At 43.0% G+C, this 19675-nt stretch overlaps 1 protein-coding gene across 1 annotated transcript in view; it reads right to left on the bottom strand.

The window, feature by feature from the left end:
• Positions 1–2657: 2657 nt before the first annotated feature.
• LOC124544992 (high affinity copper uptake protein 1-like) overlaps positions 2658–19675 on the bottom strand; it is an 812249-nt gene continuing 795231 nt past the window's right edge. The window contains exons 4-5 of the mRNA XM_047123749.1: positions 8576–8628; positions 2658–4455 (exon numbers count right to left, since the gene is read on the bottom strand). Coding sequence (XP_046979705.1) covers positions 3804–4436 — 633 coding nt within the window. The 5' untranslated portion in view covers positions 4437–4455; positions 8576–8628 and the 3' untranslated portion in view covers positions 2658–3803. The remainder of the gene's footprint in view (positions 4456–8575; positions 8629–19675) is intronic.

The raw sequence follows: 19675 nt of genomic DNA, 5'->3' as shown, positions 1-19675 counted from the left end.
GTCCCTTAGTGCTCAGAGCCATTTGAACCATATATCTCAGAGATAGAGTCCAGAAGAAACTACTTGGAGATCTGTTTTCTGACAGAAAGGAGTATTTCAGAAACATCTCTTTAAGTCTCTGAATAGCTGGAAATAGTGACAGCCATCGAGTCCTGTTATAGCTGAGAAATTGTTGGTACTCTAGTTCGATAAAATCACAAAATTTTTTAGGAAACTCAACACGGACAGTATATACTGAAAAATAGTTATTTATTTTCATTATTAAACCTTGTAAGTCAATTTCAAGGAGATCAGTTCCGTGCTGAATGCAGTTGTTAAGGACATGAGCAGTGCATCCGACTCCAACCAATACCTTGTTATGTACCCACTTTGGGATAGCACTAAGTTATATCCATCACCTCTTTTAATACCACATAACACTGTGTTGCAGTTATCAGCAGCAAAACCCAGACAATTGTCAGTAATTATAAACTTGTTAAGAGTATCTGTCATACATGTTAAAATCTTTTCTGCATTTTCATTTGGTCTACTTTCTATATTAAGAACGCTAATTTTCAGTCCTCCATTCCTGTGATCAGAATAATGAACAATAATGGTGATCGTTTTAATATTCTCAATGCTGCTAGCATCTGTCGAGACTCCAGCAAAAGGAATGCACTCCAAATCTTTCATGATACATTCTGCTGAATGAGGCACTAGGACGGAATTCACCATTGCTTCAGTTTTGGTATGTCCCCAAGAGATTTTTGATGATATGGACGAGTCAAGGAAAATTTATCTCAACAGTCCCCTGGCACAGTCCATAGATTTATAGCTGCTGGGGGTGCAACACAGTACGAAGTTCCTTCAGCAACACTTACTTTTGTGTCCAGTTCAGCACTGGGTTTTTTATATAATAAAAAAACTCACTTTGACGAACTTGCATCTCTAATATAATTCATGTGTTTTTCTGTTTTCGTGTGCACTTCCAGGTCGCTGGCGCCATGATTTGCTCTAGATACTACGGTCCCTCGGTAACAAATACAAACTTTTGCTTGCCACTGAAGTCTTCCAGGACGAAATCTCGGATATTTTTCTTAGAGTTTACCTGTGAATGTACATTTCCTCTTTTCCATGATGAGAAATTATCTTAAATGAAAGTGAAACAAAGAATGATCAAAACGCATTGTCCAGATACCGCATGAAAAAGTCTTTACTTACAAAACTGAACCATATTTCTCTGCCACAAGTTATATTTTTAAAATCACGAAACTTACTCAATGAGATAAATACAGAATACGGAAAGTATAGATGCAGCTGTATGATCAATAAGCTCGCTAAAAATGTATACATACAAAAACAAAGAGTACGTGGACATGACAGCTAGCCTTTGAGCATATATACTACCTATGGTCGAAGCAGCTATCCCGTAATTTTTACGCAATACAAATCGATACTTTCGGTTTTCTGAGCGTGACAGATCAATTTTAAGCTAATAACAAACGATGTAATTCAACGACTGAAGTAAAAGGTACATAAATTGTTGAAGATACGAGACGAAAACAAAAATCAAAAGATCTTCATTCCCGAAACTCAAAAATGCGGACATTCGCAGAAATTACAAAAATGTCTGCGGACGCTACATTAAACGTCAAAAATGAGGGCATGTCCGCGTAACTGAGGACGTCTGATAATCCTACTTCGGAGGCAGGTTCAAGTTTGAAAGGCAGACTGGATCTTCAGTACCAGAGCTACTACAAAATCAGTGGCTTGGTGAAAAATATTTCAGCACACCATCTACTTCGTTCGGAATCCACAAGGTTTCTGAAGCCAGCGAGAGAAGAAAATTGGACACAGAGTACCACAGCCATAGTGATTATATTAGATCACTCAAAAATTATCGTAGTACTTGTCGCCTCCTCGAGATATTTTTCTTAGTAATGGCAATTTTTTGAATTCTCCTCTTTCCTTTTAATTTTATTTCCATTTTCTCTTTCACTTTTTACTGTTATTAATTCCGCCTTATTATTAACTTTTTTCTGGTATTTCGTGGAGGGCAGTTTTATTGGAAAGTCAGTAATAGCATAACGTAATTTATTTGAGGAAACAAGTGAACAGCAACGCAAACTGTTGGGATGAGCGTCCCCAGAAGGGCACCAGACTCTGCTACAGTTTGAGCTCACGAGATCATATGTATTCATCTATTACTTCAAGAAATAGCAGTACAAATGTATATCTTTTTTGCGTAACTTATTTCGAAAATGTCATACAAAAACGGCCGTTTTAGTTAGCTTGATGATGGGGAATCAATAAAGACAAACAAATAAAAAAGTCCATGGTCTCTTCCACTCGACGATCTTCAGGCGAAAAACAACATTTGGGTTTGAGTTGATGCCCTCATCAAAGGTGTTGTCCGGACTTCACGATTAGTCATGGTAGCACTTGACTCTAGAATAGCAGTGATGGAGCGCACTACTGTAAGAAAGTACTGGACTCTGTATAGCGAGATATCCAGCCAAGTTGTCTGACGCAAACCTAACCATCTGGCAAAGAGATGTCGCTATACATAGTCAACCGCCTCAGATGACGGGAGAGTAACTGAATTGGGTTTACTCAGACCAAGAAGATTTACACACAAAAATGAATTGTAATTTGCATTAATTGTATACATTCATAGAAAAAACTGAGCAAGCAATTATACAGGTTTTAACATGTACAACAAAATATCCCAACGGCGACGCTGACCTGATTTCGGTGGAGGGCGAAAAGTTTTCGCAGCCACCGACGTTCTTCAGCGCTGAGAGCGTAATTATATACAGGTTATCGATTCCTAAAAAGTTCAGTATAGCAGAAGCAAAACAAGGGTTGCATCTTCGAGCGAGAAGCTGCACAGAATCAACTGTCTGTATGATAGCAAGCCACTTGCAGGCAAACTGGGTATGTGTCCACTGCCTCTATGACAATAGGTATCTTCCATTCCATATAAAACTGGAGCAGCACAAGAAAAACAGGAGTTTAATTTTCAGGACAAGATTCTCGTAGGAGCATTGTGCATCTCTATCTTGGAGCCAAATGTCCATCTTCACGAAGACAGTAGTTCTCCTTCAAATAAAGTTGGGTGCAGGAATATCAAAACTGGAGCATCGTCTTCAGGTGAGAAAATACATAGGCATTTTTCAAGTGAGATGCCCAGAAAGTAACATCTGCGTGATAGTAAACTGCTTGTATGTCCACCAAGCTAGCTGAAAACTAGTGGTAAGTGTCCGTGGTCTATATCACAGTAGGTGTCTCCCATTCGAAGTAACGCTGTGTGCAAGGTCAATAAACAGTTTTTCTTCAAGGTTTCTGTTCATGAGAAGACGAGAACACAGTCGCGAGACAGCAAGCCTTCTCCACGTGCAATGGGTAGCTTGTAGGCTAGTGGCAGGTATCACTGGCCCCTATGACAATATGCATCTTTTATTTGATGTGTAATTGGATGTCCGGGGAGCACATAGCCTAGGGCCAAGTAGTCATGGTCTCGAAGATAACGGTTCTCTTCCATTCGAAGCAGATCTGGTTGCAGCATCCAGATAAGAGGAGTTTCGTCTTCAGAAAAAAAACTGTGTAAGAATCACAGAACTGACTGTGGTATTAAGCTAATTGCAAATGGACTGGGATGGCTGTACCCTATTGACAAGTGTCCAGCATCCAGCAGTTCTTTTCCATTCGACACACTGCTGATTGCAGGATCAACGAAATGGGAGTTTCGTCTTCAAGGGAGACACTGCACAGGAGTTCAGTAGATGAGAAGTCCGGAATCGACTGTTTGTGTTGTAGCAAGCCTAGTGGCACGTGTCCATGGTCTCTATGACAGTGGGTCTCTTCCAGGCGAAGAGGAAGAAGCCGAGGCAGTCGCCGACCAGGATCGCGAAGCAGAGCCAGACGTTCATGGTCATGAAGATGAGCATGAGTGCGTAGGAGAGCAGCAGCTGGAGCGCCTGCAGCACGGTCTGGATGAGGTGCAGCCGATCGAGCATGCCGCTGGCCCTGCGCACGGACACGGTGGACCGACTCCTGGGTAGCGCATCTGCGTCGGCGGCGCCATCTACGGGTAGCAGCGGCAGTGCCCCGCGCTCCGGGCCCGAGGCTGCCGTCACGCTCCGCCAGAAGAGATATTCGCGGTAGTACTTGAGGCCCTCGAACACAGCTGCGAGCAGCGCCGTGCCCAGCACAGACGCCACCAAGCTGGTGGGCGAGTCGATGACCCACCACGAGAAGAGCACCGTCTCGCTGTAGCCCCCGTGCATCACCATCGAGTGCATCGAGCCCCCGTGGTGCCCCTGGTGGCCTTCCCCATGGTGGCTTGCGCCGTGGTCGCCCTCTGCCGATGCCGGCAAGGGGGTGGTCTCGTCGCCACCTTGGTGGTGGTTGTGGTGGTGGTGATGGTGGTGCTCGAGATCCAGGTGATGCGACATCGGCTGCTCCTTGACACACCTGCGACAACATGCCAAACCAAACGCGTCCCACTGGACATCTCTCATGCACTCAACAGTCACAACAAAACTGTCGTATCATAACCTAAGAGAATCCCATCCTTCATAAGTGGAGCAAGAGGGGGTCATTTGGCATTGCAGTCGGGGGAAAGGTACTAGTCGAGGTGGTTTGTCTTTGCCTTCCTCAGACTTGTTAAGGAAGTCACAGCAGCTTGTAGGCCTATGCTGCAGCCTGAACGACCAATGGTTACCTACTTACCACGTTAAGGACTAAGAACTCTTTTGTAAGTACATATGTGGCAAGTATAGGGAAAAAGAGCTACTCTTCCTGTGCCATTATATTGTTCTCAATTTGTTTCCCTGCGACTTAGCCTCCAATGGATGTGTAGCCATAGGATGTAACGCAGCAAAGATAGAAAGAACCATAGTGCCATTCAGGTGACATTGTCTAATGTAATGATGGTTCGAAAACAGACCAAGTTGCTAGGGGGCAGCGTACACAGGGTGCACCTCAACCAGAGTGTGCAGTCTCTCTCTAGGGAAGCTGGCTACAGTATTCCAGGCAAAGAGATCCGTTATTAGAGAATGCACATGGCAGAATCTGCTCAGGTGTTACAAGGATCGTAGCATCTACATTCAATCAGCCAGCCATCACTTCTGAAATCTCTATCTACCCATCCAAGGAGATCAAAGAATGTTACAAAACCCTATGAAACCCATGTGAGGCTAGGGGAAAGAAAAAGGGTAAATCTGCCTTGGTCCTTGGTCACTCAGGAATTAGTGGTAACGAACGAGCTAAAGGACTGGTCAGGGCAGGGGTGACGACTATTTGCTGAACTGGATCCTCTCTTAACCAGCGGGAGGCAGCATTTAGAACATTGCACTAAAACCCAAAAATCAAAACATTGCAAACTTATACTTATGATCTCGAAACCATGTTTAACAAGAAGTTCTACAATTCTAGACTTGAACAGGAAGCAGTTAAACTCATGTTAGAGTTAATTGGAACTTCAAGAAACATCTGTACACGATGGGAACAGAGACAGAGTATTTAATAAGGGAGACGAAATTGCACCACGTTTTATCTGCCAATGCGAAGCACTGTAAGCCAAAAGACAAAATATTTTGGTCATTAATTCCCGAAGATATTGTGGCTGACAGAGATTTAGTAAACGAAATCCTACTACTCTTTAATGGTACTGGTTGGCTTTTCTAGGAAGCACCATACAGTAAACTCCGTTTCAGTGTGAGTGATAGGGGGCCAGTACAACTGTTGTTTTGCCTCACTGGATAAATCAAATCAAAACAAAACTCCAATGGATATCTTGTTTGATGTCGACTCAGTCACGCTTCCGGCCTCTGCTTTCAGTTGCTCAATTACACTTTTTTGTTAAATTCCACACCCCTTTCAGTTTATTTACAAATGGCCCCCATTACTGGGCTTGACTTCCACATTACCTTCAAAATTTTTCTGTAGTGCAGTCATGAGAAAGATGAAGCTTTGTCGCTAGGACTTGGTTACTGGTGTTGCGTATTGCACGAGGCACTTCTTTCGTTCCCTGATAGTGGAGACCTCATGGCATCACCATAGTATTGGTGTCGTGTGGATGAATGTGGTTACTGCTTGTGTAGTGTTGGTACGATATAATGAAAGGGAAAGAGTAAAATCCAGTGCCGACTCACAGCCCCCTCATTTTGAATAGCAGCACGGGGCTTCCATGCTTAACACCCATCAGACGCATGGATCACCATCCAGTGTCACATACCCTCACTCCTTGACATTCTCCATAAACGTTTGGAATTTAGCTCTGGACATTGGTGCAAAGACCGAAGGTCATGAGCTGTATGCCGCTACCTCTCCTCCCTAAATGGCTACTATAATCATGGAGACCTAAATCTGAATGGCCACACTTTCTTTAAAGCGTCAGCACTGCGAAACTACCGTAGTAATACAGTGCTTGACATGCTCAGACATGACTGTAGCTTCGTAAACATACATTCCATCAGCAGATACAGAAATGATTACAGCTGCAGTATTCTCTGTGACAGGCAGAGTGCACTAGTGTTGTTACCAGATCTAGTGGGTATTTAAGGAGCGTGTACAGTTTCAGATGTTGAATGATCACTGAAAGGACACGCAGATGCAACATACTTCAGTGAGACAGCTTTATCACCAACTGACAGAGTCTGACAGGACCTCATTGTGGATCTCCACTTGGCCAGCTGGTCGAATCGTGCATAATCCAGATTCGTGGGGCATCAGGATGTGAGAGTGGCCCGACGCCGGACTGCATGGGAACGTGAGGCAGACATTCTCGTCGTCAAGGTTCCGGTCCGCCGCGTCTGACCACCACAAAGGAGGATTGTCGTATTGTGCATCAAGAACATGGCAAGCCCTTCACATTTGCATCTCCCATCCGAGAACTGCCAGCGTGATGCTGAGGTACTCCCATGTCCAGCAGGTTCCCCAGAGCTCTTCCCGATAGAAAATATGTGGAACTAGCTCTGACATCAACTCTGTCCCAGTTTCGATACCCACATTATCACGCATCAGGTAGTGTTGTGCTCCAGCTCGTTTCAAGAGAGGACAGAATATACCCTTACCAACCGAGTCAGTGCATGCATCCTGCCCACAGGGGGTGCAAGTGGGCTCATACTGTCATGTCCTTTGTAAATTTGACTCGATTTTGTAATCACGGAAATAACATCACATACCCTCTCAACCTGTGTAACTTCATTTCGCTTCCTCTTCCCCTTCTGGATGCTTCAGTTTATTTTCAGAAAGAGTACGTTGTTTCCTATACTTATGGAATCTGACTTCTTTAATGATTAATTATTCAGTCCGCATGTCAGTTCGCAATGGGCGCTCCGGCATCAATTGTACCGCATGAGACTGCCGCAGCATGAGGTTCCTGACGCAGGGAGGAAGCAATGAGACTCGCATCACTACACTGATTAACTCAGTAACAAGCGAAAAAGTGAGGCTGTTAATCGTTACAAATTTTTTAGGAATACAGTAGTAAATGGGGTTGATTCACGTTAATCAATAAATTATCTACGGTTCTTACCGTTGGGTGATTATGACAACAGTTAAAGGTGGTCTCTGCACCGTACTTCGAATCACGTAGACGACGAGAGCAAACGTTTTACGATGTAACTAGAGAAAAGAGTATTCCACTGTGCATTCCACCGTCACAACGCCTTCTACCTGTTTAGTTTCCCTTATCACTCCTAAAGAGACGTACAGAATGAAAGCAGACAGCTGCAGCCCACCTTAAAGCCCATAATACGGGCGCAAGATCATTCAATTCATTTTACGACAGCTGGACAGCAGAGGTGTTTACAACAGAAAGGGCTGCATCAGAACATACAGCGGTACACAACAAAACTTCTCAATAGTAGCTTGCCTAGTGAGAAATGATTCTATTAATATTCATTTTTATATGGAAATGAGCGTACATGTTGGGGAGAGGTGCAAAACCTACGAAATACCACTTTTACGCTTCCCCTACGACATCGATGACATAGTCAATCATCCTAGTGGCGCTTCTACCGTACTTGCTTGTACACGAAACGAAATATGACCAATACTCGCAACTGCTTTGGATGTGGGATGCCAAATTTCTGCAAGACCCAACGCTTACATGCAGAGCAAGTTACTTTATTAAAAAAACACGAACCTTCCTCCTCCTGAATAAAATTGCGCTGACAAATTTTGTATCTTGACGGCTACTAACGTTCATCTAAAATAGGTACTTCGCAGAGTCGCCGAAAACTAAATGTACCTGCCACAATCGTGGCAAAAAATTCAGAGAAACGTAGTTTTCTAAATCAGGGATATAGAGTTATTGGACTTATCCAATTTTCTGTACAAAAACCAATCATAAAGCATTTCTGCCCTTGCAGTTGCTGCACTTCCTTTGTCCTGCACTAGTTATTTCTCTCCCGTCGCCTATCCAAATGCGGCCCTCTCATTCCTCTTCCTCACAAAATATTACACAGACAACATTGAAGCTTTCGGGGAAAAGACAAGAGTAAACCCAGGCCGTTTGATGTTTGGTAACGTTAACGGTTTAAGTTACAATGGCTGCATACATCAGTGGTCAGAATAACGTACTCACTTTTAACACCAGGCTGTTACAACCTCATCGCTCGCTACACTGGAAGCAGGCACCTGAAAAAAAGAAACAAAGTCAGGCTGTACGGTCTGCACAGAATCTTTCGTTTTTCTTTAATGGAATTTTCATGTTGTTCATGCTAATTAAGGCCATAGAAGCAAGTTATTTTTCTGAGCGAAAAGCGATTCTGGTAGCTGGAGTTGGAGGTTTTTGTTAATCCTACCTTTTGAGTTTCCCCAACACATTTCTTTATTTATAACCAACGAAAGAAACGCCAGTTTTCATGCATCTAGCATTAAAAATACACTTAATATAACGAAATATTTTCTTCTCTCCGTAGGGGTTGAATTTCCAAAATCTCTGGACATGTATTTTATTTATTTCTGAACGAGCGGTTAAATATCAGTTTCCATACATGTACCTTTAAAAATGTTTTAGTAGTTCTTTGATAATGACTTCCTTTAAAAAACTTAAATGGTTTAGTAGCTGTTTGATAATTACTTATTTTCAAAAAAAACTTTCACCTACTATGATACCCCGTTAATAATTTACTTTCCAAAAACACCGAAACATGTATTTTTTTTAATTTCTGACCGAGAAACCAAATATGAACTTGCGCAGTTCTACCTTCAAAATTGCCTTGATAACAACATATTTCCAAATAGCCTTTCGTCTCCTATTTCACTACATTAGGACTGGAATGTCGGACAAACCCTTCGTAAACCATGCTTACAGTACAAGATCATCACCCACTCCAAATTTCAAGTTTCTATCGTTAGCAGTTTCGGCTGGGAGACGGTGAGTCAGTGAATCAATCAGGCCCGTATTTCATCCACTTAGGGGTTGAAATTCCCAAAACAATGAAACGCGTACGATTTCACTACTAACTGAGAAGCCAAATACCACTTTTTATAGATTTAGCATTAAAATGACATATTTCCTTCAGCGTTTCAACTTCGTTTCATTCCCTTAGGGAGTAAAGTACCAAAAACACTGAAACACGTATTTTTTTCATTTCTTACCGAAAATCTAAATACAAATTTTCTTATGTTTAGCTTAAAAAAAGCTTTCACGATGATACATTTTCTTCTCCTATTTGCCCCTGTGGGGCGTCGTTTCAGGGGTGTATTTGACCCGGAGTTCATTTTTATGGATGACAATACGCGACCGCCTCGAAATGAGCAGGTGAAGGAGCTTTTGAAACGAGAGGATATTTGGCAAATTAACTGGCCTGCCCATTCCTCCGACTAAAATCCCAACGAGCACATATCGGATGTGCTGGCCGGCAACACGTCCGCATGCACCACCGACCATCCAGCAACCGTCAACCGCCCTGGTAGAGGAATACAACGCCGTAGCACAGGAACTGTTTACCAACCTTGTGGGCAGCCTGGGAGTACGTTGCAGAGCACACACTGCGATCCAAGATGATCACACGCCCTATTATGAACCGTCTCCCGCCGTTGTAATGTCCATGGGACCATCATGATTCACGGTGACTTCAGTGTAATTACTGTCCTTGAATAAATGTGTCATTACTGTTCGTCTCGTGACGAAGGGTTCCCACCGAACTGAAAGGGTCTACTAACCAGATGTACACTGCATCTGCATACAATCTATCACAGTAAATTTATTGAGAAAAGAAAACCTTTCAAATGCGAATCTCTAAGCGGAAAAAGATATTTCAGAAGTAAACCAGGAACTTTATGTGGCCATTGACACAAAGACGATGACCAGACTATAGGCAACACACACTACATAGGGACGCTGCAACGTGCCTACACTCTGCTGCCTTTCGGGGGCATAACTGATAATAAAATACGCCTAACGTTGCCGGGGAACGTTAGCGAACATTTTGTCTCTAACAAAAGTTGTTCGCCATTTCCCCATGACATGATCTACCACTCCTAGGTAAGAAAAAAGTCTAGTAAAAATCTCTCTAAAAAGCGGCACTTAAGAACTATGAGCACAGTTCATCTTTACTAGTGTCAGAGACATCTCTTGTTCTGAACGCTCTTTGCTTTCCAATTTTGAGAAGTGGTACAATGACCAAAACGAGAAAGAAATGTCCATTAAACATGGGCTCCAAAAAGCATACCTTAGTAGCTATTAGCACTAGTTCCTTTCCAATATTGAAAAAACAGTTGTCGCCTAGTGAACAAGTGCTCGTAGTTCTTGAGGTATTCATTTTAGAACCGATGTTTACCGAACATTTTTTCTTTGTTTTGGACATTGCAACTCCTCTCAAAATATGGAAAGCAAAGTGCTTGCAGCAAAAGAGACGCGTTCACAATATCGAACATGAACAAGTCCACATAGCTCTTAAAGTATGTATTTCAGACCCAATGTTTATTAAATTATTTTCTTCGTTTTAGTCCAAACTACTACCCCTGAAAGTTTATCGGTGGAGCTCTGGGTCACCCTGTTTACATAGGGTAATTTTGTTAAAGGGGGCAAACTAAAGGAAATCGGCCCTGAGACGACAAAGGAGCAAAAAAGGTTCTATGGACATATGGCCACAAACGCGTTCCAAGAGTGGTACACCCATTGAAGGTGGAGATACAAGATCTTTGACAGAGTAGGTCTCAACTATCGAAAGTACACATGAGAACACACAAGGCAAGAGGAATGTTCTATCTGTTCTAGTGTTCTAGTTCCACATCCAAGACGCTAGCGATGTTGTGACTGACGACTGCACGCTCTCACATCTGCACAAGGGGCTGAAGCAGATGCCCCATAGAACCAATGTTTGAGCGCGCCGCCATCATGGATAACATTACAGCCCTCTTGAATGTGAGGGCTCCAGAAAAATATAGAAACACTCTTTGACAGCCAATATCAATGGAACAAAATGGCGTAACGTTACAATTATTGCACGGGGGGACGGTTATTTTGTGTGTTCAGGGTGACCCCCGTCATTAGTGGAACAACGTCGATGCCGCCGAACTGGTGAACGGGCTACGGCTGACAGTGTTGTCAGTGAGATAGCCACAAAGGACGCCTCGAAGGTAAGTGTCTGTTCATAAACTTCATTTTTCAATGTCCCCTAAAGGTAGAAGTCAAGAGGTGTAAGGTCTGAAGACCGTGGTGGGTACTCAACAGCTCCTCTTCGACCTATCCATCGTCCATGTAGATTTTCATCCAAATAGGTTCAGACATCTCTATGGTAGTGAGGCGAAGCGTCATCCTGTTGTAGATAAAATCTTGCCTTTCTAAACACCTGGACGGCAGGTAATATCGATGTTTGCAACGTATAAAGATACATCTCAACAGTTACAGTATCTTCATAGAAGAATGAGCCAATCAAACTGCGCGATGACAGACCATAGCACACATTAATACCAAGCAAATTAACATGTTTGTCCACATAAATGTGAGGATTTTCGGGAGCGAAGTATACACAAAAATGGTTGTGTGTGTGAAATCTTATGGGACTTAACTACTAAGGTAATCAGTCCCTAAGCTTACACACTACTTAACCTAAATTATCCTAAGGACAAACACACACACACACACCCATGCCCGAAGGACTCGAACCTCCCCCGGGACCACCCGCACAGTCCACGACTGCAGCGCCTCAGACCGCTCGGCTAATCCCGCGAGGCGCAAAAATTGTTCAAATGGCTCTAAGCACTATGGGACTTAACATCTGAGGTCGTCAGTCCCCTAGACTTAGAACTACTTAAACCTAACTAACCTAAGGACATCACACACATCATTGCCCGAGGCAGGATTCGAACCTGAGACCGTAACAGCAGCGCGGTTCCGGACTGAAACACCTAGAACCGCTCGGCCACAGCAGCCGGCGCAGTATACGCAGTTGTGGCGGTCTACAGCACCGTTCAGTCTGAATTGTGTCTTGTCAAACTAGATAACCATCCCCGCAAACCGTTCATTCTCACGAAGCATGCCTTCAAACCACTCGCAGTACTCCATCCTTTAATCCCGGCCGTCCTAATTCAAACCGTGTAGCGATCTTGGAATGTACTCTTTCCACTTTGGAGCCTTCAGAACTCGTCGTACGCTTGATTGCCTTACGCCGCTTTCACGTGCACCCTGCTTCACAGATTTCTGAGGTGACCTGGTAAAATGTCACAACACAGCAGCGCTGTTAAGCTGGACATCTTGATGTGTTTGGTCGGCCAGACCTTTCCTTATGCATATCCTGAACACGGCCGTCGGCTTCAAATTTATCCTGAATATGATAAATAGTGGTACATGTTGTTGGTTGAGTTCCAAACACACTCCTCCATTGCCGTTGTTCCGCCACCATGCTTTTATACTTACAGTACCACTTCAATACAGCCATATGCTGCTCATACAACAATCTTATTTCATTCATTGCTGCACTGTGATCTGCTGGAAATCACGCGCCAAGATCTGTTGAGAAAACAGTGGAATACGCTACCACGCAAAACTGCAACGATGTCAATTTGTTCCAAAGATCTTAACAACCAAAGAGCGTCTACATTTTTCTGGACCCCTCTGCATATTTATGTAGGATGTCTGTCAGTCGTCAGGTGTATTTTCTCTGGTGTTTTAGCAAATACTTGCAGTTTCGTTTCTGCGTTGTGTAGCTGGAGTCATTCCAATAAATAGTGCTCATCGCGTCTTTCATGCGACGCCCACTGTCGAGAGAAAGTGTCGGTTTCCTTCTCGTTACAAACAGAACGGTTTTTAAAGAAGAATTTTATGTGCCTGTTCGATAGATTAGTCCAGATTAGTCTAGTCCGATAAGTATTAACAGGGACAGTAAAACTCGAAAAATAACCAGCAGAGAGAGCAGTGCCCTGCAGGATACTGACCGCTACTGCCAAGCATGCCGCGCTACTGGGTCACTGCTGAGCTGCTGTTTATTCTTCGCGCTTTACTGTCCCTGTTAATACATATCGATAAAACAAATAATGGAACTAGAGCACTTTTGGTGCGCTCTATCGAATGGGCATGTAAAATTCCAATTTAAAAATAAATTTGTTTGTAATGGAGACAAACCGCCACTTTCTGCTGACAGTAGGCATTGCATGAAATACATGATGAGCAGTAATAACAGGGCTATCAGCTAAACAGTGCAAAAATGAAACTGCAGATTTCTGCCTTCACAACAGACAAAATACCATGACGACTCTTGGTAGAAACACCCCGTAGACAGGTTGATTAGCTGCCCCTACTGATGGATTTTATGCAACCTGCATTGACTTCAGATATCTTGCAGATGGTTTTCGTGTTCTGTTGCTCGATATACACAAACTGTTACTCCTACAGAAAAAATGAACAGGACATTTTTTTGCAGGAAATGTAATGTAGTGCAATTTTGTACTGAGATATGTTTCTACAAGAGGCCGCTGTTATCGAATTATTCAAGAAACGTGCAAACTCGTTTTTTCTTGAATAATTCGAAAACTGTAGTCTCCAGCAAAAACCTACCCCAGTACATAATTTAATTACAATAAATTTCCTACAAAACGGCCCTGTTCACTTTTATGTAGAAGTATTGTATTTGTACCGTATTCTATGTTAACCGGGAGCCTACAAACGACGGAGAGGCTCCGTCCCCGCCGCAGTGGTCCACAACCCCACGACGACTACCGCAGTCCACTTCATCCCTACGCCGCCCCACACCGAACCACTCTTTCAGGGTTGTAGTGCGGTTTGGCCCCCGGTGGACACCTCCCCTCCCTCCCCTCCCCCCCCCCCCCCCAGGGAATATCTAACACCAGACGAGTGTAACCCCTACGTTGCGTCGACGGGACGTTAAACACTAATATCTTCCTCCTCCCTACGTTGCGTGGTAGAGTAATGGTGGTGTACGCATACGTGGAGAACTTGTCTGCGCAGCAATCGCCGACATAGTAAGGCTATGGCGGAATAAAGAGTAATCAGCACGAATTCGCTGAGGCAGATGGAAAACCGCCTAAAAACCATCCACAGACTGGCTGGTTCAACGGACCTGGACACAAGTCCGCCTGGCGGATTCATGCCGGGGACCAGGCGCTCCATCCCAATCTGGAAAGCCGTGCGTTAGACTGCACGGCTAACAGGGCGGGCTATGTAGAAGTAATAGTCTGTGCACATCAAGAGAGAGAATATGAAAATTTCGCGTATCGTTTTTGGAAGTGCTGCAGGTTGCATGAAACCCATCGGTACGGGCGGCTGAATCACCCTGTATATTGCGCAGGAACCAATGCGCTGGCAGCAGTTTCCGATTTTCACATGAACTCCAGCCCTTTCCTCAGGCATTGGCAGGTGGCATATCAGTTTTAGCTGAACTAGGCGATTTAGAAGCGGACTTTGATAAAAAAAAAAATTCAACTGTTCCTCCAGTTAGCTTTTACGACTAGAGTTTGCTCAAAGAACTAGGCTCGAACAAAGTTTGAAACTTTAGAAAGTAATGGTATCTATTGTGATGCTGTATCATGACTTCAGCACTGCATCTAATTATTGCAGTTTGGGTAGTGACGGAGAAGTTCATTCAGAATTGACTTTTCCTGATGAAGGATGACAGCATTTATCAGGCTATGTAAACTCGCAGAACTATCGACGCTGGAGTTCAGAAAAAACCTCATAAGTTACAGCAACAGCATCTGTATAATGTGAAAGAACAGATGGGTGGTGTTCAAACATGAATTATTAGTCAGATCACTTTGTGCCAATCCGAAAACAGTTTTTTTTTTTTATTCTAAGGTACTATGTGTTAACTTAATGGCTTTTGGTGCTGTTTTAGCGGTCTCTTTACTAATCGAATTGCTGCTACTTACAACTGTCTACCATCGTCTTAGTTTTAAGGCCTCCAGTTCGCGGATGTAGATCCTGAACATGTGGAGCAGGCCCTACAAGGGGAAATTTAGTCATAACTGACAAGCTAAACATTATACAGCAATTTTCGAATTAAAAGCCTATACCACAGCATTTAAGGCTTATTATTTAATTCTGTAAGAGTTTGCTACACATAATATGCTTGTTTGCAACGTCATCTTCAACAGCAATTGCTATAACCGGTTGTTATTGGTTTTTCCGTCTGAAGCCTGTAGCTATTAAAGAGTATTTTTCACAAAAAGCGTTTCGATTTTTTTATATATGCAACATCTTTTGTGGTCATTCTGGAAATAAAGATACATAATGAGTCTCCACATTTTCGTATTTACAGATTAGGAACAGTATTTCCTTATAAAATTAGCATAGAATTTATTCATCGTAGTTTTGCCTCTTGATTACATATTCTGCAAACCACTGCTTTTTTCTTCGTCGCTAGCGGACACATTCAGGTCGAAAGTAACTTGGCTGCACATTCGCTTTTTTTGCGTCTACTGTTTCTTACGCTGAATGTGTGTTTTTGCCGCTTTACCTCAAACGTGAAACTTGGCAAGAGAACTGTACTGTAGCTTCAAGTGTGCCGCATTCAGCACAATGTTTATGTTTGCTCATTTGTTTGTGTGAAGATTGTGAGCGTTTGTGCCAACTTGAGAGTGCTACTTTTATTTGAGACAGACAGACACACACACACACACACACACATAGAGAGAGAGAGAGAGAGAGAGAGAGAGAGAGAGAAAAAGGTATTAGACTGGAACTGGTAAGTGGGTGGCAGAAGGGATGTGGTGGCGGAGATGCGAGGTTTGACATATTTACAAAACTTGTAAAGGAGTTATAAAACATTTTATTGTCTAAATCGCAATAATACATACTTCTAAATTGATTGCTAGTTGCGACTGCTAGAAATCCGTCTTCAGATATATAAGAAAATAAATAGAACATTGCCTTTAGGTTCAAATTAATTTCACATTCTTTAAGGACGAACATTATTTCAAAGTAATAAACGTTAAATAGTGAAAGCATACCGTTCATGTTAAGAGATTCTGTATTTACGAAGGTGAGTCAAATGAAAACCTTAAATTCGTAATAACAAATCGAAATTTCGTGCCGTTATCCTGTATGTTGGAAAGCATGCTACAAACAGCGTGCGGATGGACTGTAGGTGGCAGCATAATGCAGATGCACACATACCGTCGCAGTATCAGTATAAAGATGGCCGCCCCACTTGCGACTTGCACCAAGGAAGAACAGCGTACTGTTATTCGGTTTTTGCGTAGCGAGGGTGTGAAACCTATTGAAATTCATCGACGAATGAAGGTTCAGTACGGTGATGCATGTTTGTCGCAGCAGCAAGTCTACGAATGGAGTAGGAAGTTCGCAAATGGTGTGACGTCAGTGGAAGATGCTCCTGGTCCAGGTCAGGGACAACGAGTTGTGACTCCACAGAACAATGCATCAGTTGAAGCCATAGTGAAGGAAAACCGCCGAGTGACACTGAATGACATTGCAGCACGTTTACAGATTAGTCATAGGTCAGCACACAACATTGTGCATGATGTGCTCCAATTTCACAAAGTGTCTGCAAGATGGGTGTCACGGCAATTGACTCCTGAAATGAGAGAACGACATGTGAATGCTTGTGACTAACTTCTTCGGCGCTTTGAAGGAGAAGGTGATGGCTTAGTTGCAAGAATCGTTACTGGGGACGAAATCTGGGTTCACTTCCACCAACTGGAAACGATAAGAGCGAGCAAGGAATGGCGTCATTCCTCATCACTAAAACCAAAGAAGTTTCGAACCGAACCATCAAGCAGGGAAGGTTATGCTGACTCTCTTTTGGGACGAAAAAGGCGTCATTTTGGAGCATTACATGCCTAGAGGGACGACTGTCACCAGTGCATCATACACAGATCTCCTAAAAAATCATCTGTGGCCTGCAATCGAATCAAAGCGACGGGGATTGCTGTCAGCAGGTGTCCTTTTGTAACATGACAATGCAAGGCTTCACACTGTCCGTACAACAGCTACAACAATCACAGACCTGCATTTTGAGTGTCTTCCTCATCCACCATACTCACCACACCCTGCCCCAAGTGATTTCCATATGTTTGGACCACTCAAAGACGCAATGAGAGGAAATTCTGATGAAGAGATACGCCACGCAGTGAATGAGTGGTTGCGCGGAATACAAACGAATATTTTTCTAAAGGAATTTATGCACTTTGTAAGCGCTGGAGGACTTGCATTGAGCGTGGTGGAGATTATGTTGAAAAGTGATACAGCTTTGTGCCATTTCTGGACAATAAATAATATTTTAAAAAATATTTACGGTTTTCATTTGACTCACCCTCGTACGTACGGCCTACACCGTTGGTTAAAACTTCATAGCCGGAAGTGTTTCTCAGGACAACGCAAATAAGTCTAGAATATCTACCAGGCGATATGATCCATTACCAATTAGTAAGACATACATTATTTAAACAGATGTTAGAGAGCAAAAATACATATTATGACGTACAAAAGCTAGACACCAGAAAGAAATTATCCGAAAAGAACGGAAATTGGAAGATGTGATGTAGATGTATAGAAGAACAAATGATTACAATTTCACAAAATAACTGGATGATAAATGGTAAAGAGCTTCACCAATTGAGCAAGTCAATAACGCGTTGGTCCACCTCTGCTCCTTACGCAAGCAGTTATTGATCTTGGCACTGACTGAGAGTTATTGGAGGTCCTCCTGAGGAATATCGTGCCAAACTCTGTCCAACTGGTGCGTTCGATCGTTAAAATGCCAACTGGTTGAAGGACTCTGCCCATAATGTTCCAGACATTCTCAACTAGAAAGAGATTCGGCGATTTTGCTAGTCAAGGAACCGTTTGGCAAGCACCAAGACAAGCAGTAGAAATTCTCGCAATCTGCGTACAGCCATATTGCAGAAATGTAAGCCCAGGATGGCTTGTCACCATCACGGGCAACAAAATGGGGCATTGAATATCGTCGACGTGCAGCTGTGCTGTAGGCTGCCGCGAATGTGAATCAAAGGGGTCCTGTTACGAAAAGAAAAGGCAACCCAGACCATCATTCCTGACTCTCGGGCCATATGGCGGACGACAATAAGGATGGTGTCCCACCGCTGTCTGAGGCGCCCCCAGACAAACGAAAAATTACCTTTCAGTAAAAAAAGTAGAACCCTATACCAACTTTGCTTCCGTAGGTTCAGGATTGCACTTTGTAACCTCGTTGCTGGAAGCTTGGCTCATTGACGAGCATAGTACTACTCCTTTATTATTATTGCGCTCCAACACCTATTTCAATAATGTATATCTTACAAACTGTCAACTGATCGTATCACTTGCGAGGTATTTTTAAAAAAAAAAAAAGTGTCTGAAATCTTATGGGACTTAACTGCTAAGGTCATCAGTCCCTAAGCTTACACACTACTTAACCTAAATCATCCTAAGGACAAATACACACAACCATGCCCGAGGGAGGACTCGAAACTCCGCCGGGACCAGCAGCACAGTCCATGACTGCAGCGTCTCAGACCGCTCGGCTAATCCCGCACGGTTGGTATTTTTCATTTATTTCACAGTTCCGAGAAATACTTTCAGATGATGGTGTTGTAGCCTACAGTGTACGTAAACACGGAGCATGGGAGGTATGTTTTCACCACTTAATGCTTATTACTTTGAAATAATACATGTTGTTATTTTTACAGATCTGAAGATGGCTGACTAGTTTTGAAACTAATTATCAGTCGTAAACCAATAGATTATTCCTATTAAGACAATCAAACCTGCTTTACAAAAAAATTACAAGTTTTAGAAATACAATTTAAGATTTACTAAACCGATATTAAAAATGAAAATAACTGAAATCAATAACGTAGTCGATGCGATTATTAACGCAGCAGTATTAAGAACTAACAGAACTACATTAACAAAAAAAAAAGGTTCAAATGGCTCTGAGCACTATGGGACTTAACTTCTAAGGTCATCAGTCCCCTAGAACCTAGAACTACTTAAACCTAACTAACCTAAGCACATCACACACATCCATGCCCGAGGCAGGATTCGAACCAGCGACCGTAGCGGTCGCGTGGTTGCAGATTGTAGCGCCTAGAACCGCACGGCCACCCCGGCCGGCTACATTAACAAGACGAAAGGTTGAAATCCTTGTTCACGCAAAAATCGGAATTTCAATTTTACGAATCACATATTATAACTCTAACCAAACATATTTATCGTGTAGATGCAAGATAAGAAAAAGGATTGTAGCAAATAATCAAC

This window comes from Schistocerca americana, chromosome 8, assembly GCF_021461395.2.
Source record: "Schistocerca americana isolate TAMUIC-IGC-003095 chromosome 8, iqSchAmer2.1, whole genome shotgun sequence".
Lineage (NCBI taxonomy): Eukaryota > Metazoa > Arthropoda > Insecta > Orthoptera > Acrididae > Schistocerca > Schistocerca americana.
This window is presented reverse-complemented; position numbering and strand designations above follow the sequence as displayed.